Source organism: Myotis yumanensis, unplaced genomic scaffold, assembly GCF_028538775.1.
Source record: "Myotis yumanensis isolate MYYU_CA2020_CCGP unplaced genomic scaffold, mMyoYum1.0.hap1 SCAF_13, whole genome shotgun sequence".
In the NCBI taxonomy this organism is placed as follows: Eukaryota; Metazoa; Chordata; class Mammalia; order Chiroptera; family Vespertilionidae; genus Myotis; species Myotis yumanensis.
The window spans coordinates 26,184,491-26,211,910 of record NW_027223764.1 but is presented as its reverse complement, the minus strand read 5'-3'; the positions used below and the strand labels follow the sequence as shown (position 1 = coordinate 26,211,910).

At 40.0% G+C, this 27,420-nt stretch overlaps 2 protein-coding genes across 4 annotated transcripts in view; one reads left to right on the top strand and one right to left on the bottom strand.

Annotated features, from left to right (window-relative positions):
* Positions 1–2,952: 2,952 nt before the first annotated feature.
* On the top strand, positions 2,953–13,438 carry IFIT5 (interferon induced protein with tetratricopeptide repeats 5). The gene is made up of 2 exons (XM_070432735.1): positions 2,953–3,041; positions 10,104–13,438. Exons 1-2 carry the CDS (start codon positions 3,037–3,039, stop codon positions 11,545–11,547), a joined length of 1,449 nt encoding a protein of 482 aa, XP_070288836.1. The 5' UTR covers positions 2,953–3,036; the 3' UTR covers positions 11,548–13,438.
* A 6,806-nt stretch (positions 13,439–20,244) lies between these two features.
* The window catches only part of SLC16A12 (solute carrier family 16 member 12), a 71,351-nt gene continuing 64,175 nt past the window's right edge, over positions 20,245–27,420 (bottom strand). For all 3 annotated transcript variants that reach the window (XM_070432732.1, XM_070432733.1, XM_070432734.1), the window contains 2 exons: positions 26,218–26,477; positions 20,245–23,207 (listed from right to left, as the gene is read on the bottom strand). In XM_070432732.1, coding sequence (XP_070288833.1) covers positions 22,945–23,207; positions 26,218–26,477 — 523 coding nt within the window. In that variant the 3' untranslated portion in view covers positions 20,245–22,944. The remainder of the gene's footprint in view (positions 23,208–26,217; positions 26,478–27,420) is intronic.

Below are 27,420 nucleotides of genomic sequence, written 5' to 3'. Positions count from 1 at the left end.
TACCATGGTGATGTAAGGAAAATTCTTTTTTTAGACCCATCTTAGGGTTCTTGACTGGGGCCCCATAATTTAGACTAAGAAAGACAGAATATGAAGAGAAAAACAAACAAAACTTTATAAACATGTGCATCTTACATACACATGGGAGTACCCAGTGAGGAGTAACTCAAAGAGGTGGTTAGATCTTGGGCTTATATAGCATCTTAACAAAAGAACAATACATTTTCAGAGAAGTGACAAGACACAGGAAAAGAACTTGGCATTTCTAGGGTGACCAGGGTGACCCCCCAGGAGCAGGAGCCTGCAATAGTGTAGGTAGCAATTAGCAAGAACCTAGGCTAGGGCACCTATCATTTACTTTACTACTGTGATAGGTGCCCTGGCCATCAATGTCTCCGTTCTCATGATGCTGCTAGAGGTGAAACTGCATTGGAACTAAGGACCTCTAGCTATATCCTGCCTCCGCTTAGATTACCCACCATCAGTGTGAGTCCCCAGCCAGACCAAATGTGATACAGACACCTCTACTGGAGTCCCATGCTCAAAGGAATATGCCTTTTTTGACATTCCCCTTCATCTCCATCCTTTCGCGCAGGCCTCTTTCTGAATTCCAACACTGATTCCTCTGAATTCAACATTTCTTCTATCTAACTCTACCTTCTATCTCTTGAAGGCTGTACTGTGAAAAGTAATTTTTAAGAAATAGGCATATCCATGAGGGCATTATTTGTAGCAGTGATTTTCAGCTCAGGTTGGGGAAAGATAATAGGGAAGAGGAGAATTCTGCCCCTCAGGGCAAAAAGAAATTGAATCTGGCCAACTTCTGTAGACAATGTTGGTTGTCACCACTACAGAGTTTTACTGACATCTAGTGGGGATGCTGGGTAAACATCCTCCAATGCCCAGACAGCTTCCTACAACAAAGAATTATCCAGCCCCAATGTCAATAGTACCATGGTGAAAAAACTGATATACATCCATCTCCTGAAAGAGTTATTGAAAATGAGTGTTTATTCTGAAACTTGGGTATTTACCTATTACTTAAGTTTCATTTTCCCAAACAGATCTTAGGTCAGTTGCTAGGTTTCACTTTTCATTTCCTTTTTTCTCTAGTTGCTGTTTTGTACATGTTCATAAGAAGAAATTTAAAAACACACACACACACAAACCACTATTGATTTTTCCTAAGAATCTACCCAATCCAACAGTCTGTGAAAAAAAAAAGATTGATATTCAAATTCCATCTAGTAATTTCAGCATGTTCAACACCCATTCAGCAGTCAGGTCTTTGTTTCTTCTCAATCCTGAAAATGTATTTTCCTTTAACATTTTTACAGATGGCTTTTGTCTGTCTGAACTTGAATTTCTAAAACATATAAGTAGATAACCAGGAGGTTTTCTCCTTTGATTTTTACTATTGATTGCTTATTCATTCAAACCTTAATAAGGAGAGACTGTCTCTGCCCAGATAGAGCTGAGGGAAAGGAAGGGAAAGAAATAGGAACAAGGAAGAAAAAGCATGGTCAAGGCACTGGAAAATTTTCAAACATTGGAGATTTATTAAATTTTTCTACATCATTAGTAAGAAGGAAATTCTAGGTTTATTTTTCTACTGACACCATTCAGTACCTTTCTAAAATGTGGTTTTGCACTTAACATAAATATTACAATAGCCTACAGGCCACCACCATCCACATAACCTCTCTGATCTCATGTCTTAGAACTTCCCCTGCTCTCTTCACTCTGACCACATCATCTGGGCTAGCCAACTATGCTCCTACCGCCAGGCCTTCCTGCTTACTGTTTCCTCTGCCGGGCACACACTTCCCTAACTGCACATCCACTCATTTGCTCAATTGCCACTTTCTGTGAAATCTCCCCTCACCCACATATCTGTAACAGAAAAATACATTGAACTTCAACCCTCTCTATGCTTTTTTGCCATAGAACTATCTTATAAATAATGGGGTTTTTTGTCCTTTATCTTAATCTCATGCACTAGAAAATAACTCCATAAAGGATAGATCCTTTGTATATTTAATTCATTGCTGTTATCAACAGTGCCTGAACAACCTGTGGTTCTTACAATTTATTGAATGAATGAATGAATGAATGAATGTTTGAAGTCGAAGTGGACTAAAATTTAATGTGTGGATATTTAGCCTTTTTTGCTTAGATTGGCAATACCACCCCTATCTTTATTGGGACCTTCAGAAGCACTGTTGGCATGGGCACAGAAGGCAAACACTATACAATTGTGAGTGGGGGAGGGGGAGTGTATAAACTTCTCTACAAAGCTATTCAGCAGTACCTACCAAAATTTAAACTACATACACATTTTGACCCCCAAATTAATCTAAATTTACCCAATGGAAATAATGGCACAGATGTGCACACATCATTGCAATGCTGTGTGTTGCTTCCGTTTCAGCTTAGGATGCACAAAGCTGTAAAGAGTATCACTGCCACTCTTACAACAAAAATAACACTGAACTGCCTGTCATTTTATTAGTAGTATTATTTTTAAAAGGTTAACCTAGTGGCACGGGGACTCAGGGAGACCGAGGTCCAGAGGCCCAGCTGCAAATTTAACTCGAAAGGACTCTGAGGTCCGCAAAGGTTCCCTCTCCCCTCCCCTTCGCGGCCCCTAAGTCCCCCGCGGGGACAGGGAGGGGGGCTGCGGGAGTAGGGGGTCCCCCGTCATCCCTTCCAGAAGTTTCCGTTTCCTAGAGCTGGACTCCGCCTCGTCGGGGATCCGATTCCCTTCCCACTTTTCTCTTCCCGCTCGGGCCCTGCCTTTAACAAAGACAAACGCCCAGGCTCCGACCCAGCTCTGCGGACGCCTTGCGGGAAGCGCGCGCCCGCCGCCCGCGCCCCCGCCCGCCGCCCGCGCCCCCGCGCCCGCCCCCGCCCCCGCCCCCGCCCCCGCGCACAGGCACGCGCCCGCCCGCCGCTCCGCAGCGCAGCATCCCGGTCCCGCGGAGAGAGCCCGAGGGCACTGCCGCCTGCCTGCACGACCCGCGCAGCCCAGCCACCATGAGGTAAGGCCTCCCCCGGCCCCTCCACCCCCGCTCTGCCTAGGCCTTTGTTTCCCTTCCATTCCGCGTCCAGCGCCGCGCTGCGGCCCGTGGAGAGGCCGAGTCCCCTCCCTCCCCCCACCCCCTCCGGGCCGAGCAGCCAGGCGTCTGACTGAGGACGCTCGCCGGGAACCTGGTCCAGGCCCCGGGCGTCTGGAATCGGGCCTGTCGGGGAGGGTCCCCGAGCGGACTCTGCTCCGGAGCCCGGGCTTCCCAGGCGGCTGCGGTCCGGCCGTGTCCGGGCGATGCGCCCCGGGGGCTTGTCCACTCCCCGCGGCTCTTCTGGGCGGCGCCCGCGCTGGGGGGCCCAGGGCCCTTCGGCGGGGCCTCTACGTGGCGCGGGGCTCCCGAGGCCCATCGCCGCCCTCCCGTTCCCGCGGCTGCAGTTGCCATTCCCTCATCTTGGCAGACGCAGTGTGGCCGCAGCCCCGGGCGGCGCATTGGTCTCCTCCTGCCATGTTGCCTTGCGGGTTTCGGGGTCTGAGCGCCTCCCTGCCCGTGAGCTGCCTTTGCGCCACGGACGGATTGGTATTGTTCCACCCGATCCGCTATTTCAGGAGGATTTCTTTATCCTTGACTGCTGGGCGGTGACGGCGCCTCTCCCTCGCCCCTGTCCTGGGCGTGGTTGGTGTGCCCGTCGCGTTTATAGAGCCGGGGAAGGAGAGGTTACGATCCTGGACGCCCGAAGCCGATAACCCCTTTGTTCTGCTAGTTGGGTGACCCAAAGCAAAGTTGTTTAAACTCTGTGAGTCTGTTTCTTATCTGTCGAAGATGAATGGCATCCATCTCATAGGACTCATATTAGAAGTAAAATAATAAATCCCTAACCTCTAACATTTGTAAGGAGGAAAAGGGTATACACTGGACATGTATATGCAGGGGCGGGGTGGGGGCGGGGAGAGGGGTGGACTCCATTGGGGAAGTGAGATGGGCTCCCAAGGACAGTGAAAGACTGCTTCTCACTGAGGGGAAAAAAAATTGCTGAAAAGATAAATGTTGCCTCTTCAGGCACAATAGCCTCTCTCTGCCAGCTTTCCAGAGACAAAGTTAAAATATTAAGTTGACAACGTTTAAAAAGGAAAACTTCTCATGGCCGAAGAGATGGGCCGAGCGCGTCCGTGGCCGGCTGAATGCCCCTTGCAGATCTCACATCCACAATCGTAAGCCCAGGCAGCCCTCCGCACTGTCTTGGGCTGCGGTGGTAGAAGCCCTCAGAACAGAAGCCAGTGTTCATGTTACTCTCTGGGTGGGCAGGGGGCTGATAGGCTCAGATGGTGGTGAATCTGGGCAGGCTAGTAAGGTCCTGGCAAAACTTACCCATGATTTTGGTGCAGTTACACCAGAGAACGGAACAAGTTCTATAGGGGAATCATACCAGGTCTCCCAGTGAGGAATGTCAGAAACAGTTCAACACCTATTTTCAAAATCCAAACATAGAGCCAGACAGAGAACATGCCAAGATATAAAGACAAATGGAGAGGGAAGACTGAACTGGGAAAAGTTTGGAGCCATTAGCAGAAGGGAAGAGTTAGAAGGGATCCCTTCATCTGAAATTCAGGTGCTTTTCATGCTAAGCCTACACCTCTGGACAGCCTACAGAAGCTGCCAGTATGTAAGTTCATTCACTCATTCATTCATTTAACAAATATTTATTTATTGAACTTCTATTATAACTGGAATAATAGATGCTAGGGACACAGAAATAAAAAAAATAAAATTAGAACAAGGTCCCCATTCTCAAGGGGCTTACATTTAAATGAGGGAAATAGACAAGTATGTAGTATATAAATGAGTAACCAACATAATTCAGAAAGTGGTAAGAGCTATAAGGAAACTAAAGCAGTGTAGTGGCCAAAGAAAAGGGTCTAGAATGGAGGAGGCTATTTTAGATAGCTCTGCCTCAGCAGCCTCTTAAATAGTGAATATTTGAGCTGAGTTACAGGAGATAGTTACTCAGAGATTTAGGACCAGAGCATTCCAAATAGAGTAAAAACAACAGGTGTAAAAGCCCTTGAACTTGGTATGTCACTACAGAAAGAAGGTCACTGTGAATGAGGAGGGAGAGTAGTGGGAGAGAGGTTGGATGGATAAACATGGCCAACTCCTTTAGGGACTTGTAGGATATGGCTGGATGAATATCTAAGGGTGTTGGAAGTCATTTGGAGATTTTAAGACTGACATAATCTGGTTTATATTTTCAAAAGTTTACTAGTTACTATATGGGGACCAAGAGTAAAAGCAGGGAGACCAAATTTTTGTCCCAGCTCAAAGGAAAGGTAATTGTGGTTTATACTAGATAAATAGCAGCGGGAATGGAGAAAAGTAGGTGGATTTGAAATGTGTCTGGGTGATAGAATTAACAGGACTTCCTATTGGATTTGGATGCAGGTTGAGAGAAGAGGAACCAAAAATTATTCCTCAGTTTTGACCTGTGGAACTAAGAGTTGCCAAACAAGGTGGGGAAGACAGGGGAGAACAGACTCAGGGGCCCAAATTTCTGTATTGGATATGTTTATTTGAACTAAAAATGAGATAAGTCTGGAATTCAGAGGAGAGATCAGAGATGGAGGAAATACTTGGGAAGGGCATCAGCTATGCAACAGCAAGTCTTTAATTGGATTGTTCGGAAAAGTATTTTAATTCACTTATCTTAATAATGATAATTATATCTTTGTTAACTAAGATTCTTGCACTTCCTTCAGATCACCTTTAGCACATTTTTGCCCAGCTCTCTTGTTGTTTGAGAGAATCACTAACTGTCTTTAAATAAATATATATCTCTGCCACTCCCTATCTGAAGCACTTCGTGAAGCACAGCCTGGTGAGAAGTAGCCCATCTCAAAACAATTCCAACAAAGTACAATGTTTTGACCTTTAGGGCTCATATATGAAATTGTTATTTTCTTAACCTGAGACTTTTATCTGGTCTATTTTGCCAATGGTCAGTCACACAAACCTCTTACCTGCTCTTTAGGCTTCTCTGAAATCCCTTCTTGTTCTCTTTAGGTACTCCTTCAACGAAGTGAATTTTATATACATTAGATATATCCTATGTTTTAAAGAAAACTATTCTATGAAAAGCAACCCTCCAATTTGTATATGAGAAGTGGTATAATGTGACGGTTGAAAGGCATAGCTGTTGAATCAGGTAGAACCAGGTTGGGATCTTGGCTCAGGCATTTTATAGCTGTGTAACTTAAGACATGTAATTTAAACTCTGCCAGTACTCATCATAAAATTGTGAAAATATTATTGATTTTAATATGTTTTTATTGGTTTTTAGAGAGAAAGGAAGTGAGAAGGATAGAGAAATAGAAACATCATCAATTGGCTATCTCCTGCATGCCCCCTTCCCTACTGCGGATCAGCTCTGCAACCCAGGCATGTGCCATGACTGGGAATCGAACCAGCAACCTCTGGGTTTATGAATTGATGCTCAACCATTGAGCCACACCAGCTGGGCAAGAGGTTTTTATAAAAATTACTGTAATTTATATGAAATGCTTGGCACACTGCCTGGCATGTAGTAAACCTTCAGTGAATTGTAGTTTTAGTTATTTGTTTTTTGAGTACTCATATGATTCTAGACAGTATATTATAAATAGTATATATTTATTCTATTGAATTGCAGTAAACCTGGTGATATGCATAAAGTTGTTTTTAAAATATATCCTTGTTTATCATTTAATTTAGCACTTCACCTTGAATAAAATAGCAGAAATTTAAAGTTAAATGAGAGCTCTAACCTTTTAGGCTTGAGGCCTTTTTACCCGTTAAGCCCCAAGGTCCACTGTTTCTTCACTGTTTCATACCATAGCCACCAGTCCTATGTCACAAATTAAATTAAGTAAAACAAAAATTCAGTTTCTTCATTATACAAGCTGCGTTTCAAATGACCAGTGGCCATGTGTGGCTAATGTTTACCATATTATAGAGCACAGATAAGAATATTTCCATCATGGCAAGAAGTTCTATTGGAAAACTCTAGTCTAGACCTGCAGTCACTAAAATGTGGGGCCTGTATATACGGTATGAGTATATTTATATACACAAACAGAGAGAGAAAGAATAAATGTGAAAAATTATAAAAATGGAAATTAATAAGCTAATTTAAATATCTACTAGATAGATTAAGTCCATTTTAATATTTACATTTAGTATTTATAAAAATTAGAAAACATTTCATGGAATAGTATATTAGATTATGTGCCCAGACCAGAATCAACCTCACAACCTTTTGGGGATGATATTCTAACCAACTGTGCCACCCATCAAGGGTTGGTTTTATTTTTTTAATCACTACTACTAATTGTGCAATTAATCCAGTTCTCTAATTTTTCTGTCACTTTTGCCTACTAGGATGGCCTCTTTCCAATTCCTAAAGACTCAGTCCAATTCATTTTAATCTCATATTTGACTCAAAGCATTCTCTCCTCCTTTCCAACCCCAGCAAATATCGCAATAAGTGCCACGAAAGACAGGAAAATGTGATAGACTAGACTTCAGGATGACTGGCAAGGTTGGGGCGGGGGGGGTGTGCAACTTTTATCTAAGGCAGTCAGGTAGCTCTCTTCAGAGAGCTGAGATTTGAGCCAAAGACCAGAATTATGAGAATAAGTAAGCCCTGAAACTCTCTTAGGAAGAATAAGGGAAGAAAAAGAAGGTACAAATGCCCTGAGATAGTACATAGTTGGCATAAGAAATAATAAACAATAAGGATTTTTTTAAAGGCCAGTATGGCTGGAGTTCAGTGTGTGAAAGGAAAGTGGTACAGAATGAGGCCAGAGAAGTAAAAACATGGGCTGGAGATGAAGGACATAGCAACCATGGTTAGGAGTTTCGGGCTGGAGATAAAGATTTAAGCATTATTTAAAAATAGCTTCACTTCTGCTTTGTAGTCCATCTTTCTCGAAATTCAGGTGACATCTTCACTTGAGTATCTAACACACATCTTCAAATTAACATTTCCAAATAGTCCTCTTGATTTATTCACTCAGCTCCTGAAGTCAAAAGCATAGCAATCATCTGTGCCTCCCTCATGGCCTCGTGGCTCTCCCCACACCCAGTTCATCAGGAAGACCTATCAGTTCTGCCTCCAAAATCTAACAATGCAGAACTCACTAACCCACTACTACAACCTGAGTGGAGGCTTGCATATCCCTCCTTGGATTACATCAACAGCTACCTTCATGTCTCTTTTAGGGAGATTTGCTCTGGCCATGCTACCCATTTCCCTCTCCTGCTTTATTTTTCTCCTTAGCACTGTCATCATCTTACATATTCTGTATTTTCATTTATTTTCTTTGGTCTTTTTATGGCACATCCCACCCCCTGTTAGAATGTAAGCTACATGAAGTCAGAATTATTTTTCCTGTTTTGTTCACTGCTATAGCCCCAACATGAGCAGTGTTATGCATATAGTAGGCTCTCGATAACTATTTGTTGAGTAAATAGCTGTTGCACTAGTTTCCCAACTTCCTCTCTTGAACCTCTATCACCCATTCTCCACAGAGCACCCAGAACTTTTTAAAGCTCTGCTCAAACATTTTCCTTTCCCTCCTTAAAAATTTTTCTCCAGTGGTTTCTGCAATTAGAATTACAATTTAAGTCATCTGTCCCTGCCTGCTACTTCTCATCTCCTACTACTCTCCTTTTCCTTTATGCTTCAGCCACACTTCCTTCTGTCCCCTGAACGCTGCCAAGTTTGTTCCCACATCAAGGCCTTTGTGCTTGCTGGTACCTCAGCCCAAACCAAGGTTTCTCGCCTCAGCATTGTTGACATTTTGAATTAGATCATTCTTGGTTTTGGGGCTGACCATTCCTTCTGTGGTGACAAACGAAATTGTCTCCACACATGACCAAAGGTCCCCTGGGAGTTAAAATCACCCTGGTTTAGACTATTCTGCCCTCAAATCTTTTATGACAGCCTCCTTTTCATTGTTGGGCTCATACTTCAATTGCTGCTTTTTACAAGGGCTATTCCTTAACAATCATAACTAAAGTATCCCACCACCAGCACTTAATCCCATTACTCTGATTTTCTTCTTAACACTGATTACACTCTGGAATTATGTTGTCCACTGATTTGTATGCGTGCTTATTTTCTGTCTACACCTTTTGTTCCTTCCTTTTCCAGAATGGAGTTACCGTGAAGAAAGGGCCTTTTTCTAGCTTGTTCACTGCTATATCCACCACAACTAGAATACTGTCTCACACATATGATGTGATCAATAAATGTTCATTGATGGAAAACTACTCTAGTTCCCATAAACACTTACACAAATACATATTTACACTGTGCATACAAGGGGGGTCCTGTGTGCGGCAGAAAAGGAAATATACACCCAGACACACTGTACACTGTTCATTCCACCATGAGAGCATTTCCCTCTTTGAGAGAAACCCTAAGTAATCTTTTTTTACATTTCTTTTTATGTCTCTGAAACTTATGCTTTTCCCCATCTTTTGGTATGCCTGTTTCTGTGCCTTTTCTCTCTGTAAGCTTTCCTTCCACCCTCCCTCCACACCTTCCTTTCTTTCTTCCTTTCTTCCTTTCTCTGAAAAAATGATATATTTGTGTGATTTCTCAGTCTCCTTCAATGTATTTATTTCTCACTCACTTTTTTCTCTTCCTTCATTAATAATATAGAGATAAAAATTTTATATTAATTATTGACTGTATATATTTATTGTTCTTAATTTTCAAGGCTAGTAAATAAAACATTTAAGTTCTCCTTTCTAAAAATAGGTGGTTCTTGTGGGATAGTGGCTGCCAAAAGGAAATAGATACCCTATACCATAGAAAACACTATCATCTCCAGAATTTTGCAATAAATAATGAGAATTTAATGAAATATTTTTGGGACATAACTGTACACATAGGAATCTAGTATGAAGTTATAGTAGCCTATGATTTAACTGTAAGATCAAACAAAAGATAAAATTGGTTATTAAGAAAATAATAGTACTATGGTTTAAAAATTGTTTCCTTTGTTCAAAAATTAAAAAGAATTTTATCTTTGACAGTGAGCTTCCTGAGGACTCCTTGAAGACCATTCTGTTGGAGTTAGAATGTCACTTTACCTGGAATTTACTTAAGGAGGACATTGATCTGTTTGATGTGGAAGATACAATTGGGCAACAGCTTGAATTTCTTACGACAAAATCCAGACTCACTCTTTATAACTTACTGGCCTATGTGAAACACCTAAAAGGCCAAAATAAGGATGCCCTAGAGTGCTTGGAACAAGCAGAACAAATAATCCAGCGGGAACACTCAGACAAAGAAGAAGTGCGAAGTCTGGTCACTTGGGGAAATTATGCCTGGGTGTATTATCACATGGGCCAGCTTACAGAAGCTCAGGAGTATACAGACAAGGTAGGGAACGTCTGCAAGAAAATGTCCAGTCCTTTTAACTACAAATTGGAGTGTCCTGAGATTGACTGTGAGAAAGGGTGGGCACTTCTGAAATTTGGAGGGAAGTATTACCAAAAGGCTAAAGCAGCTTTTGAGAAGGCTCTGGAAGTGGAACCAGACAATCCAGAATTTAACATTGGTTATGCCATTACAGTGTATCGGCTGGATGATTCTGACAGAGAAGGGTCTGTAAAAAGTTTCTCTCTGGGCCCTCTGAGGAAGGCTGTAACCCTGAACCCAGATAACACCTACATTAAGGTTTTCCTGGCACTGAAGCTTCAAGATGTACATGCAGAAGCTGAAGGGGAAAAATATATTGAAGAAATCCTGGACCAGATATCATCCGAACCTTACGTCCTTCGTTATGCGGCCAAGTTCTACAGGAGAAAAAATTCCTGGGACAAAGCTCTTGAACTTTTGAAAAAGGCTTTGGAGGTGACACCAACCTCTTCTTTCCTGCATCACCAAATGGGACTTTGTTATAGGGCACAGATGATCCAAATCAAGAAAGCCACGCGCAACAGACCTAAAGGCAAAGATAAACTGAAAGTTGATGGGCTGATTACCTCCGCTATATTTCATTTCAAGGCAGCCGTGGAACGAGACTCTATGTTTGCATTTGCCTACACAGACCTGGCCAACATGTATGCTGAGGGAGGCCAGTATAGCAATGCTGAAGACATTTTCCAGAAAGCCCTTCGTCTGGAGAACATAACTGATGATCACAAACATCAGATCCACTACCACTATGGCCGCTTTCAAGAATTTCACCGTAAATCAGAAAATACTGCCATCCACCATTACTTAGAAGCCTTAAAGGTCAAAGACAGGTCATCCCTGCGTACCAAACTGACAAGTGCTCTGAAGAAATTGGCTACCAAGAGACTTGGTCACAATGCGTCAGATGTGCAGAGTTTAAGTGCCCTAGGGTTTGTTTACAAGCTGGAGGGAGAAAAAAGGCAAGCTGCTGAGTATTATGAGAGGGCCCAAAAGATAGATCCAGAAAACGTAGAATTCCTTACTGCTCTCTGTGAGCTTCGACTTTCCACTTAACTACATACTCTAGGAAATCGATTTTAAAGCTCTTCTCTTTATTTGGGGTTCTTATACTTTTATTATTTTAATCCATTCATTACAGAGACAGTTTTTATTGAGTCGTTATTGTGTACCAGGCATCATGTTAAGTACTTTATATACATTATGATGAATCATTTGTTTTCTACTTTTGAAAATTAAAATACTGTAATTCACTAAGAAACAGCAACGTTCCAGCTGTTTTAACTTAAAAATGACCTGGCCATTATGACTTTATACCCTTTATGCCTGCTGTTTATAATGATATTCTGATTAAGTTTTGTCAAGTTTCCCATAATACTCACTTATGTAATGAGTATAATCCTACATAAATCTTCGACACCAAGGTCAGGAACACGGTTTCAGGAGTGCAAAATTTTATAGTTAAGTTCTTAATTATGTAACTTACAAAAGGTAGAACCTTCCAGTTATAGATGTCCTGACTTCAATGAGGATATTTAACCATCAACCTAAAGAATCCTCTTTGTTGGAAGAAAAAAGTTCATAATAAAATATTTGTCATCTCTGATGACTCAATAAAAAAAAAATTAGAACATGAGAAAAAAGTATTATGTCCTAATATGTTCATTAAGTAGCTAGAAACAGTTATGAGAAAATAATAGATAATGGAAAACCATTAGTCTCAAGTTTCTCTGGTTCTTTAACTAGAAGAATGTGCCTAAACTGAATCTAGATTAAATTAATTTTATTTTTTCCAATTAGAATTGCAGTATTTTTAGGTTACAGTCATTGAAATAGAAAGCAGACCAATTGAGAAATTGGAAATAATGATAAGCAAATGCCTAAAGTAGAAGTCCCTAACCTATATCCCTAGATTACCAAAATTTCAATGATTTAGTTTTGGGTCTGGACTGGGCAGAATTCTCATACTCCCAATTTCTGGCCTTTGGTTAATTGTTTTAGAATTTCAACTTACTTCTGTGAAGCTATTTCTTTTATCTGAAGTTTTCAGATTGACATGCCTTCCTATAGATCATCCAGTAATAGGTAACCCCGGCTTTTAGTTTTAATATTCACCTTGAAGGGTCACTGTTGAAGGGCTCTTATCTCAAGGGGTTTTTAAAAATATCGTTATTGTTGAAAGTATTACTGATGTCCCCCTTTTACCCTCAATGACTTCCCCCTCCCCCCACTCCTGCCCCTCCCTAGGTTGGGATGTTGCTAAAAGTGGCTTCTTTAAGGTTATTTCTTTATGTTTACTACCAGTATTAGTGGAAAAGTGTGCCATGTGATTTAATTCTCTATACCTCCAATGTAATTCTTAAAACTAATGTGTATGTGTATGTGATTTACTTTTTGTTGCTATTTTTATTTTTATGGTTTTGATTATTATAAATGTAGTGAATTATCATTGTAAAATTTCAAACAATGCAGAAGTATATGACTTTAAGAGCACTCCCCTTACCCTACTCCAATCCTACACCCTCAAGGTAAACTGTTAGCAATTTGATATGTATCCTTCCAGATATGTTTTTCTATGCACATTCAAACATACATATATACTACAGTGTATCTCATGATTAAATTCTTTTTAATGTTTGTTTTACTCAAATCACTTCTGTTTTTGTTTATTTCATTGATTTTATTTGTTTATTCAAGAAGGAAGAACAGGGAAGGGAATGATCTTTACTCAAGTATTTTAGAAATTCAGGACTAGAATATTTTATTTTGCAGAAATCATTTTCCCTTATTGGGAATAATGTAATTAAGGTTGTGCTCCCAAATAGGCACTTGACATGCAATAAAAGACAGTTATGGTATCAAAACAAAGATATAACTATAAGCCTCTATATTTAAATATTAGACATTAAAGTCTATGAAGTGATTTTAAAACTCATTAGATATTAAAATATTGAAATATATAAGAAGTCATAACATGCTAAGAAAGTATAAAATCAGTATATGAAAAGCACTATACTGAACTAAAATTAATATGTTTATAATAACTAAATTTTGTCAATAATTGTACTCCCTAAAATTCATAACTATTTAGAAATTATTTCATAGACTCTTGGGTTTAAAAAAGATGTCAGAGTTCGCTTTTATCAATTAACCATAAAAACTTCAAGTTTTAATGACATGAATTATCTTCCTAAATGATAATTTCATCTGCAGATAGTCCTTATTCTTAGAAATGTATTCCCCCCATTTAACTGAAGAGTTATGGCCTGAAGTTTACACATTTTAGTCTGTCTTTAGGGACTTCAGAGATCTAATCTGTTTTTGTTTTTGTTTTTTTAGACAAACCAAAAATGTGTCCAGGGAAGTGGTTGTAATTGCCCTTTGGGGTGATTTGACCCCAAATATCCAAAGTGATCTTGGAAACTATTTTATTGAACAGTAAAGCTATGCTACCAGTCTCACAAAAGATGAGAAAAAACCCTTCACAAGAGAATCAGCTGGCAGGAAAACTGGCTTCAGCGTAATGAAGCTCGTAAACCTATTTTCTGTCGTCTCTGGGTGCAGAACTAGTCTTAGCAGTTGATCACATGCTATCTGCCAGAGTTTCAAGGACAATATAAGCAGTCACTGTTCCTTTCTAGATTGAGTCCTTGAAAATTATCTCAGTGCAAGAAGAACTGCACAGACCCACAGAACATTAGAACCAGGAGGGCCATAAGAAAATGCCTGCTCTAGCCAACTTTATTGGTAAGAAAATTGGGCCACAGATTGGTGACGCGACTTTAAATTTCACAACTAATTTCTTCTTGCTCCTGGTTCAGCATCATTCTTCCCTATTTGACAGTTTCTACGTATAATCAATATTTGTTATACCAATTAAACCTTAACTGACAGTTTATCTGGCCATGATGTGATTATAATACAAGCAGGCCCAAGGCGGGCTCTTTTATAGAATGTGCTTATTGTTGAGATTAAAGAACATGACAGAAGTATAAAATGTGGAAATGTTGCATGCTCTTTTTATAACTGGTGGACTACAAGAAATGAGACTCCATTGGCCTGGATACTTAGAATAGTCTCCTTTGAGTAGTTCAAGAAATCAAGGGACTCAATCTAAGGAAGAGGCTTGTCTGAAGAGTTGGATGTTGGAAATCAGAAATTTGGAATATATTCATCAAACCTACTTTGGAAGGTTGAAGAACCAGTAAACAATTAGAAGCCAGGACACCAGGCCTTTGTCCTTGGGAAGTAGGATGCATCTCCCATACAAAACACCAACCAGAATCAGAATCTTTACCCAGGGTGAAGAGTGCTGTAACACACGTAACAACCAGAGGTAGGCTGGGCTCACCTTCCTCGGCATCTCCTGTGTTTGCCTTGAGCTTCCAAGTCAGGGATTTTGGAGAGTGCCTCTGAGCCCCGAATTCCATTGAATATTAATTTAGCCTAAGAGTAGCTTCACCTCTCTTCACATGCTTTCCCTTTTCCATACCACATTGACACCAACAATGTTATGCTTCAATCGCATCTAAACAAACAAAACAAAAAACCCAAAATAAAAATCATAGCCCAGCTGGTATGGCTCAATGGTTGAGTGCTGATCTATGAGCCAGGAGGTCACAATTCGATTCCTGGTCAGGGCACATGCCCAGGTTGTGGGCTCAACCCCCAGTAGGGGTCATGCAGGAGGCAGCCGATCAACAATTTACTCTCATCATTGATGTTTCTATCTCTCCCCCTTTCCCTCTGAAATCAGTAAAAATATATTTTTTTAAAAATCACAGGTAATTTGTGTATAAAAACCTTTTATTAAGATTTCAGGAGAGAAGAGTCTACAACTTAAAACTTAATATTAGATAATTCCTGTTCCTCTTTTGAAAGAGAGAGAATGCTCATAGAAAGAGGGAGGGAGAGGAAAGGGGGAGAAGGGAAAGAGAGGAATGGAGTGAGAAGGAAAGACCCTCAAATATTTCGTGATGTTCCTGCCTCTTTCCATGATTCTAAGCCTTACCTCTTTTCGTATCTCTACTCTTCTTCCTCTGAAATAAAAACCAAATCCTCCATTTTCCTTAAACAGAGCAATTCAGTTCTAACTCTTTCCCTCATACTCAGCCATGACCCACCCATGCATAACCACATTCACCAGATTACTTAGTTCAACAAAAGGGTCCTTCATTTTAACATGATATAATCTCCTTTAAATGAAATTGTTATAAATAAATAGCATCCCTTCACAATTTCACAGGAAATACACATATTAAAGTAAATTCAGCCCTAGCTGGTTTTGCTCAGTGGATAGAGTGTTGGCCTGCAGACTGAAGGGTCCCAAGTTTGATTCCAGTCAAGGGCACATACCCAGGTTGCGGGCTCGATCCCCTGTAGGAGGTGTGCATGAGGCAGCCAATCAATGATTCTCTTTTATTATTGATGTTTCTATCATTCTCTCCCTCTCCCTTCCTCTCTGAAATCAATAAAAATATATTTAAAAATAATAATAAATTCAATCACTAAATCTGTCATAATTCGTGTAAAGTATAATAAGAATGATGTGTATGTGCTGGGGTCCAGCCCCAGCAGGTCCAAGGGTCCCCAAAGGTGTGGACGGAGTCGGCGAAGAAGGAATGACACGGAGGCAGCATTCAGTTGATCAGCAGCCTAGCCAGGTTCTCTAGCCAGGATCTCCAGTCAGGTTCTGTCGCTAGGTTCTATCCAGGTTCTGTAGCCAGGTTCTCCAGGTTCTCCAGGTAGGTTCAGTCACCAGGTTCTTTAGCCAGGTTCTATCCAGGTTCTTTTGCCATGTTCTGTCTAGGTTCTCCAGTGAAGTTCTGTAGCCAGGTTCTGTCCAGGATCTTTTGCCATGTTCTCTGGCTAGGTTCTGGTTAGGATCTGATGAGGATCTGATGTTTATTGTCTTGTTACATCCGTATTTATACCAGCCGATTTTAATCCTGTCAATTTCTATTACAAAGGTTAGGGCGTTTCTTATCTCCATTCCAGGGAGTAAAGATTATGTAGCTTAACTACCTGCCTGGCACTTAATTAAGGGGTTGTATCCCCTCCCTAACCTCAGGGGAAAATCCCCACCTGGGGAAACAACCTTTCTCGGAGAGGTGACCTTGGTTAAAACACATGGCACTAAGGAGAGCAAACATATTAAGAACAATATGCTATATATGCCAGGTCCCTTGAAACAGCAAGGATGGACTGGCTCCCAGCAATGCTTCCAAATTGACACAGAATACACTTCCCTATATCATTTTGTTTCAACATTTCTCAAAATTTGAATTCTGATATGTGATTGAGTTCTTTGTGTTACACTTTAACTTTATCCTTTATCAACTCATATCAAATAAATTAACACATTAGTTGGGGACCAAGAATGAACCCCAAGATGGCAATATGGGTTCCCAAGAAAGGCAGAGGGCTAAAAATGTTTACCAATGGTTATTCATAGACAAGTCAACCAAAATCATCATCATACTAACTTTGATATTCCACATAGAGAAATAACCTGGGCACCAAAGTACTGAAAAACACCATACAGCATCTTTATCCCTGTATTTGTACTTGCAAGAGGAAGAAGATAAATGTGGGATGGGTAATGAGCAGGACTGGGGATGAGAAGAGTAGGAAACAACAAACTTTAATGCTTCTTCTAAGGCTGACCTTGTCCAGCTGAACTATATAATTGGAGGCATCACCAACTTCTGGGAGGTGATCTCACTAATTCCAGCAGATGGCAGTGCCACATAACATGTCAATAAAGAAAAGGCTTTCCTGAAGTGCTAAACTCTTTAAGAAGAGAAAACTTGCTCAACATCATCAATCATCAGAGATGTGCAAATCAAAACCACAATGAAATATCACCTCACACCTGTCAGAATGGCTATTATTAAAAAGTCAATGAGGGTTTGTGAGGATGGGGAGAAAAGGGGACCCTTGTGCACTGTTGGTGGGATTATAAACTGGTACAGCCCCTATAAAAAACAGTATGGAGATTCCTAAAGAAGCTAAAAATAGATATACCATATGATCCAGCAATTCCACTTCTGGGTATTTATACAAAGGGAGGAAAAACTAATTTGAAAGGATATATGCATCCCTATGTACATTCCAACATTATTCACAATAGCCAAGATATGGAAGCAACCTAGGAGTCCATTGATAGATGAAAGGATAAAGAAGATGTGGTATATATACATTGGAATATCACACAGCAATAAAAATTGAAATCTTGCCATTTTCAACAACATGGATGGGTCTAGATGGTATTATGCTAAGTGAGAAAAACCAGGCAGAGAAAGACAAATACCATGTGGTTTCTTTCATTTATATGTGGAATCTAAAAAACAAAACAAACAAAAAGACTCACAGAAACAGAGACCAAAGGAATCGTTACCAGAGGGAGGGAGTGGTAGGATGGGTGAAAAGGGGAAGGGGAATATAGTCAATAATATTGTGATAAGTATACACGGTGACACATGATTACTAGAATTAGTGGGGTGATCATGTAAGTTATAAAAGTGTCGAGTCACTATATTGTACACCTGAAACTAATAAAACCAATGTAAGATTGGATACCAAGTATACTTAAATAAAAAATAAAGAACAAACACACCAAAAAAGAGAGAACTTACAAATTATCCCTTTTTAGAGTTGAGAGATGAATAATCCTATACGTAAAACACTAATATGTAAATCGACTGAATGGCAGAATGACCAGTCGCTATGATGCTCACTGACCACCAGGGGGCAGATGCTCAACGCAGGAGCTTCCCCCTGGTGGTCAATGCACTCCCACAGGGGGAGCGCTGCTCAACCAGAAGCCGGGCTCATGGCTGGTGAGCGCAGCGGCGGTGGCCCAGGGGGATAGGGCCTAAGCCGGCAGTTGGACATCCCCCAAGGGGTCCTGGACTGTGAGAGAGCACAGGCTGGGCTGAGGGACCAACCCCCCCCCCCCGCCCCCCCCCCCCACACCCCCCCAGTGCATGAATTTCATGCACTGGGCCTCTAGTGAAGTATAACTCAATGCCCTGAAATTTTGTTTTCTATTTAAAGAAGCCAAGTGCAACCCCCAAATCCCAGCAATCCCAAAAGTCCCAGATAACCTTATGGGTCCCCTCACCAGAACACTTATTAGTGTCAACTTGTATGTGGTTCTGCATTGGCCTTAGAAAGCCACATAAAGAGGCTGCCCAACACCCATTCCCTTATTCCCAGCTTCTTCCCCTAAAAAGAGTAGAGGCTGATTTCAATCCATACCTGGCCTGTGTTCCTCAGAACCTCCTCAAATTTCTCCAGCACACGATGGATTCTTCCTCTCCTAAACGCCAGAGTATGCAGTACTCTTAGCCTCAGTAGTTAATAACTCGAGGTGTTGCTCTCACCTGTGTTACTTTCAATTTACCAATTAGGCAGTGAACTTGAAACCGTGGTGGGGGTGCTATGTGTATTTTGAATTCCCTACCATATACAACATGGTGGCAGATTCTGAGGAGGTGCTTAATAAGTAGTTATTATCTTCTCTCACCCACTCTTAAAAATGCTTGGCAGCATGCTGATTATCAGTAATGCCCTATTAGTTAGAGGCCAGCATAGGACTAAGCAAAAGACTCTAGTCAGGAACTTTTGCTCCTAGTCAAACCTTAGTCTAAAGTTTTTGTGTGAAGTTAAAACAGCTAGTGTGGTGACTATATACCTGTAATGCCATCTTTTCATGCATGAGACGCAAGCGCTCCATCTTTTCCCAATGTTCAGGCCTCCAGTGTGAGCAGCGTCCTGCTCCCAGCCCTGGCACTCTATTGATTCCGCCTGTCTGTCTGGGCTGAACACAGTTGTATCATTTTTTACAGTCAGGCCTCAATCAGGTAGCAGCTTTGGCAATAGGTATAAAAATCTATTGTTTGGTAGAGTTTTCTTTTCAATGAAAAACTCAAACTTTGAAGTATGAGGAGAAAAACTCAGATATCTGCCTCGAATTCACCCTGTTTCATTTCAATAAATAATTTCAGAATTATACCTATTGGGACCAGGAAGGTGAGAGTCAAGCTGACATTACCATCTTCATCGTCACTGGGCAATGGTGCAGGCACTTCAGAAAGAACTCAACTCCTGACTGAGAAAGCTGACTTTGGTGATGTGGAAGGCAGAACTGTCTTTTGTGACAAAGTGTGCTCTCCAACTGTCTCCCTGCTCCCTCCACACAAATGTCCCCAAAGAGGAACCTGGATCAATAGACACCAATGAAATCACTTAGCCTGGAAGTAGTGATCTTGATAGAACCAGACGCTTGGGAAAACTCTTGGAAATTTTCAACCTAGAATCTCCCCATCTATACTAATTGGAAGATTCAAGTATAATCCAAAGGATTTTATCTGCCCAAGGAAGGGCCTGTTTCCAAAGGGCTTCTTAAATCCACATAAGAAAATGATCGGAGTGGGCAGGAGAGAAGGAGGCAGGCTCCAGCATCAGCTTCCTAGTTTTGCAGGGTTTCACAAGGTACGGGACCTGATGCTTGTTTCCACACCTATAGAATGGCGATAATTTAGGCTCTCGGGGGATTAAATAAGCAATAGGAAGTGCTTAGCACAGTAGCTAATACATTGGAAGTACTCATAAATGGTTTGGGGTTTTGCAAAATATTTGATTGCTACCACATCTTTTATACAAGTTAAATCTTAGTGTGATTCAGACAGGCCCACGCACCATCCAATCCAAACCCCTTGTGTAGCGGGAAAATGTTTTTCCACACACGACTATAAACTCATTTTATTAAGCTTTTGAAAAAAGAAAATATTAGCATAAATTTCTGATTAGAGACATCACAATTTGAAAAAGGATTGACAGTACTTAATTTTCTTTGTTTTCCTACTCAATTTCAGAGTATAGCTTGCAGTGACATAAAAAAATATTTAAGATCTGGCATCATCTCACCACAATTTTGTCCTTCATCCCACAAAACACATCATTTCCACGAATCCTTCCATTTGAAATAAACCGTTGTGTGTAGATGACAATGATAGTCTCTAAGATCTACATTTCCCTACTGGTTTTCTAAAAATGCTGCCCCCCCGCAAGAAAAATAAAATAGAAATTTATGCATGTATAAAGTCAAAGTATCTCAAATATATTATACAAATTTTTAAAAGCTCTGATCTCTATGCTCATTTTTCATGAATATTTATAATACTTTAGAGAAATTATATTTCAGGACCAGAGAAATAAAATTTTACTATGATCACTTCTAGGAAATATATATATAATAATATTAATAACTGTTTCTATTTCAAAAAAACTTTAGACTTGAAGGTTCAAGAAATGACATTTAGTGTAAAGTGCTATTCTAAACACATGTAACTTCATTTTTAACTTTGACTTTTTACAGATATTTTCCAAATATTGTTTTAAAATTACAGAGAAGAAAAGAACAATAAAGAACTGTGGACATGGACAACAGTGCAGTGACTGTGGAGGTGGGTGGAAGAGGGTTTATGGTGATGAATGGTGATGGAAAAATAAAATAAAGGAAAAACACATTACTCAAAAAAATTATAGGTGACAAAGTTCACAACTAAATTATCACATTAAGTAAAAAGATAACAAATAACATTCAAATTTCTTTGAAAAACAACTATGAAATATTACAGTTTTCTCCCATCAAATCAAGTCAGTATTTCATTCTGAAAGCAATACATTAATATGTAGTTTTATTAAATAATCCAGTTATGTGCAAAGACTTGCTGAACATGCTTAGTTCATCTAAAATCTTCCTCATTGCCGTGTTTTTTCCCCTCTCAGTACCTCTGGCAGGGCATTTGTGAGGTCTCTTGGAGGACAGTGGATTAAATGGCCTTCAGCATCAAAATATTTCCTTGAGGTTCAAATTGAAATGTGTTCAATAGTTAAAATCCACTTTTAATCATATAACTTGCCCCTATTTAAAAGTGTAACATAACTTGGGGTTCAGGATTACCATGCTGTGTAATTAAAGTGATTAGAGACAGGTTGGGGGGCATCTCTTCTCTCCCCATGCTTTCCCTCTTCAATCTGAAGACTCAGAAATTATCCCAAACCATTGGAAAGTAGAGTACTTGGGAATTAGTAAACTATTCTAATCCAGTCAATTAAAGTGTTCTATGAATTATAAAATATCACACCACTAGCCTTCTTAAACTTCTTCCTCTCCCCTGATCAAAGTTATAATTTATGAGAGTACTGTGATGCTGAAGTTAACCCCTGACACCTTCTCATTCAGCTAAAAATGTCCACTAAGTTTCTAATGAGTATCCATGAGGATAAAAAGTAGTGGATAATTGAGCAGGCAGTAACACAGAGAGAAAGGAATCTCACCTTCAGAATATCTCTAGAATAATATTTTTCAGGCAAACCCCCCAGATCCTGTTTTGGGCAATGATGAACCTAAATGTCTAATCTGAAAAGAAAACTCTCACCAGAGACCTGCTGATTCAAAAGTTCAATTCTTGGCCAGTTGGAATACTGCCAATATTTTTCCATTCCTAACAGGAATGTGTCTGCAATTCATAAACAAGAGCTTTTTCCCCAAGGAGGAAAAAAACAAACACACCAAGTGTTGGTGTTAACATTAAAGGTAGAAATCGCCCTTGCAACTTGGTTGTTTTGCTAAATTAAAATAAGTATTGGATGTGATAGTAACGAAGGTGAGAGTCTGGGACACAGTTTTAGGAAAAAACCTTTCAGTTTCCAGTGCACTATTTCAAATAGAAGATCTTACCAGCCACCCTTAGGATAATTCCCAACCACGGCATTCTATGATTCTTTGGATTCTCAAAATGGTGCCTACCATTACCAAAGGCAAGGGCTAGCTGAAGGAATAAGAAGGGTGGAGGGGGAGACAGTCAGTTTCATTCTGTATCAATCATTGTCCTGAAGAATCTAAAGTATTCTTTAACAATCCTGTTTAAAACCCTAATGAGAAGCTCCACTATGAAAAAGGTTTGGCACCTTCACCTTCCACCACTATACCTCAGCTGATCCCTTCCTTCACACAGTACAAAGTAGACAAGCCTACATGTCAATGATTCTCTGCACCTTCTAACTGAATAAGGAAGGTGGAGGCCCAGAGGGTTTGAGACAAAGCTGCTGCCCAGTGTCATCTTCTTTGTTCATGCCTTGAAATTACCCCTAATCACAGCTAACTACATCAGCTATGTTCTAACATTCTCTATGGAGTGATGCTCACTGCCTGAAAGATGTGAGTTCCATTGTGAGTGCAAATCCCAAATGAGGAAACTCTGAGCCAGTCCAGCTTGCTTTGTTACTTGCTATTTCCCCCTATAAATATGTGAACAAAACAACAATAATAATTTCCTTGGAAGGCAATGCTTCTGCCAAAATAAAATGCTTTAGAAACAGGTACAAGCCAGTGGTCCCACCTCTCTTAGCCCTGCAGATTCCCAAGCTCAAAGCCATTGGTTATGTGGGATTGTAACCAGGCACAGCAATAGCCACAGATTCCCGGTCTTTCTGATCTAATTCACTTGCTACAGAATAAGCCACCGATCCGTTGGTCCATAGCTGCAGTTTGGCATCAGATTCTTTGGCAAGGATCCGCACCTGGGTTTTTTTCATCTTCTTCACAAGTCTAGCAAAGCCGAGCAACACAGAACTAAATATCATTGAAAATCCACAGAGAAGAAATGCGGCTGTGTAGCTGCCAGTCGTGTCCACTAGCCATCCTGTAACAAGCAACAGCAAAATCATATTGTTGAGTTGAAAATTCAATTACTTACACACTCTGAAATCTAATAATTTTTAAGGCTAATAATAACAGATTGCTAGCACTACCATTATAACCTTGACACAAAAAGCAAACATCCTAAAAATATTGTGCAGCAGCTGAAAATGCATTATATTTTCTAGGGAAACTTCTAAAATGGATTGTTATTATGTAAAGTGCCCAGAAGAGTGTCATATTCTTTGTACCCACAAAATAAATATTAAATATTATTATTATTAATCCCATGAAATATGGTAGAATGATAAAAGTAGCATCATTCAAATTATTGATGTTGGGATCAATTATCTAAGGTTTTAAGAGAAAAGAATCATATAAAATGCTATTAGTATTCCCAGCACCAATATTCCATCTGTCTTCAATACATGTTTCTGGATAAAGCAGAATCCAAATTGTCAATTGGATTCAGTCATTGTACTCCATCCAGTTTGAAAACCAGAACGTTAGATCATTTTAGAAGTTGCAAATGCAAATTTCAGAAAGCATAATTCTGTTATCACAGCTTTTTTCCCTCTTATCTCTTGTTACAACAGGTTAATCTCAACATCTATTCCAGCTCTATATTTTGAGGAGAACCAGGGCATATGTTTTGCAAATTATGGGCCACACTGATTAGAGAGTCGATGGGGTAAAGTTAGACTTTAGCAGGCAATTATTTTATATTAAAAAGTTAAATTCCTCCAAAGTTTTACTTGTACACTAAGAAAATCCACCAGAGAAGCATATACTGTCTCCTCTCACCCACTTCAAATCCATTAGTTAAAAAATGGCATGTAAAATTAGTCGGCATGGCTCAGTGGTTGAACCAGGAGATCAGAATTCGCATGCCTGGGTTCCGGGCTTGATCCCCAGTGTGGGGCATGCAGGAGGCAGCCGATCAATGATTCTCTCTCATCATTGATGTTTCTAGCTCTCTCTCCCCTATCCCTTCCTCTTTGAAATCAATAAAAATATATTTTTTAAAAATAGCATATAAAAATTGTTATAAGCCCCACAAACTTTCCTGCAATCCAAAGTGCTCTCAAATATTCTAGTTACCTTGTGATTTGCTTGTGCATTCTGAACCAAACAGAAGAAACTGAGTGGAGAGTTGTCATTTTTAAAGATAACTAAATAACAGAAGTATTACAATAAGGACCCACACCTAACCCTCTACTGCCTGGCAATAAGTACAGTGTCTGATTTGCCAAATAAAGGCCCTAATTGACAAAAGGATCCAGGAATCCTAATTTCATTTCATGTCCAATGACTTTTTAACAGAATGACACTGCTCCTAAAGGTTAGCAAACAAAAACTGGCTATAAAGGGAGGAGGGAGGAACATTTTGGGGGCAGTTTTCATACAGGAAGCACTAAACATATAGTCCTGTATCATAGAGTTTAAACTGACCAGGAATTTTCATCTGCAGCCATCAAGCAGCCATAGTTTCCTCTTGTTTGCTGCTTTTAAGCACTTGCTGGAGTTTGAAAATAACCCTCAACTATCTACTCACAACAGCAGCTAAAGCAGAAATCCTGCCTTCTTTTAAAAATTCCCCTATTTGCTTCTAGGCAAATGTTCGGCTCATTTCTTTTTGCCTGTCTTCAGAGACCTTCATTCTCTTGGTTTTAATTTAGGCAGGTACTAATCTGGACCAGTTCGTCTCAATCAAGTGAGACGGACTGTCACAAGAAAGCTGGCTGAGAATTTAGATTCCTGACACTCACCCCCAAAGATTCAGATCACAGAGGGATGGTCAAGAAATCTGCATTTTTAACAAAGGCATCAGGGGATTCTAATGTAGGTGGTCCCAGAACCTCAATCTAAGAGAAATTAGTCTTGACCACATACTCTGGGAAGGAGGGACAGGGTTCTGACGCATTTGCTGCTATAGCAACAGCACCGAGCACAAGGCTGGTGTCCACAAGCAATAAGTATTTATTGGATTCACTTATTTCATCATGCTTTAAATTTCTTTAGCATTTTAAAGTTTGCAAAACATTCTAGATACTTTATCTGGTGAATCCTAAATCTGTATGTCAATTGTATCCTCCCTCTAAAGCTCAGATTTCATCCCTAAAAAGTTCTATTGGTCATTTTGCTGGGCATTTCATACATCTCAATATGTCTAAACATTAAATTCATTATTTTTTTCTGGCAAAGCCACTTTCTCCAACTTCCTTATTACTTTTAACCATGCCATTGTTTTCTAAGTGATTTTGGACTTCTTTCTCTCCTTTACCCTCATATGCTTAATTTAGTTGATTTGGGGTTTTTTTCTTCTTATTGTTTTTTGTTGTTGTTGTTGTTGTTTTTTGTTTTGTTTTGTTTTTTTTACAAAACTTCCTCCTTGCTCCCAGAGCTTATTTTTATTCTGCTGTATCAGCCACAGTTTAGGCCTTTATCAGTTCATTCCTGAACTATTAGAATGGAATCCTAACTGCTTCTCCCCTGAATGACCAGATCAATTGCTAGATCACATTTTCTGAAATATACTCTTTACTATATTACCCCTTTGCACAAAAACTGTAATACTATCCAGAGTCTCTAAAGAATATAGGGTTCCTTTGGCTGGCACTCAATATACTTCACTATGATTTATCATTTCAGCCTCACCACCCATCTCCTATTAGAACCCTGTACTCCCACCAGACTTCCCTATGAATGTGCCCAACCTAATGTGTAAGTCTGAACAGCTGCTCCATTCCATTGCTCTCATCATTAACATGGAATGGAACCAAGACCCTAATTTGGAATGTTGCCTTTCCAAGGAGGCTAAGGTCCCTACTTGGTTAGAAGATTATAAAACAAGGATATAGGTGAGATCATGATGTTTTGGTGGCTCTTACATCCCTTTCTCTTTCACTCTTCCCCAACTTACTTCCAACCCTCATTTTCTGTGTGTGAGTTCACTGTTTTCACATCAACACAACAAAGAGAAGAGGTGTTTGGGGTTCTCTCTAGAAACTTACCTGAAATGGGTGGGCTCACCAAGTATGGCACTGCATGAAGAAAGTACACCACACCGAGTGCTGATGACAAAGAGGTGGTCCCCACTATTTCTGCAGTCACTACTGGGATCAAGGTCACATAGGCACCATCAAAGTAGCCAAAAGTACAAGAAAAAGGCACAAGCAGTGGGAGACTTTGAAGCATTGGTAGGCAGAGATAGCAGAGCCCATCTAGTCCCACGGCAAAGAGGTAGCAAACATACTGGTAATTCTTCAGACACCTGTGGATTTGAAGAATAAGAATGAGCGCATGTGCACAGGTTCTATCAAAGAGCTTTAGAACCAGGCTAGACAGCAGTAAGCATGGCAGTTACTTATAGAGATGGCCTCCCCATTGAGTGTTATCTATGTTGTCTTCCTATCTTTCTTTTTTTAGAATCTTATTTTTCAATTACAGTTGATATTCAGTATTATTTTTTTATTAGTTTTGGGCATATTCCTATTTTTCTTCTGGCATATGCAAATGTAAGAATTTATCTCTCTAGGGAGCATGGTGTGGTAGAATATAATATATGCTCTCATTAGAAAGAAGTTTGAATGAATCCTGTCCTATCACCTACTAATTGCCTAACTCTAACCTCAATTTCTTTAGCTATAAAAAGGGAAAGTTATCTCATAGGATTACTCCAAGGATAGTCATAAAGTAACTTGTAGTGTTTCAAGATACTAATATATTCTAGCAGTCTACCATATTAGATGCTTTCAGATATGTTACTCATGGCTATCTGCCACACATCTGTGCTCAAAAATAATCCAAGTGGTTACATAAAGAGAAAAACCATAATATCAAGACATTAAAATGATTTGCCAGAGACTATGAAGGTCTTGTACTAGGACTAAGTCTTATTTCAAGACCTCCTCAGTGGAGGTAATATTTTCTCTCTGTAGCTCCAAACCCATCCAAGATACCAATTATTTCAAACACTATTTATAATATCACACCAGCAGTTTATGATTTACAAATGTTTTTCCACCCATAGTCTCATTTGAGCCTCCAAAATGCTGTGAGGTTTACAGGCAAATATTGCACCGGCCCGTTTTACAGATGAAGACCTTGGGGACCTGAGGGTTAGGCCATTTTCCCTAGGTCCCAGTAATAATAAAGGGCAGAGCCAGCACAAGAATTGAGGTGTGGTACATCTCAGACAAGAGGCCTCTCTATCA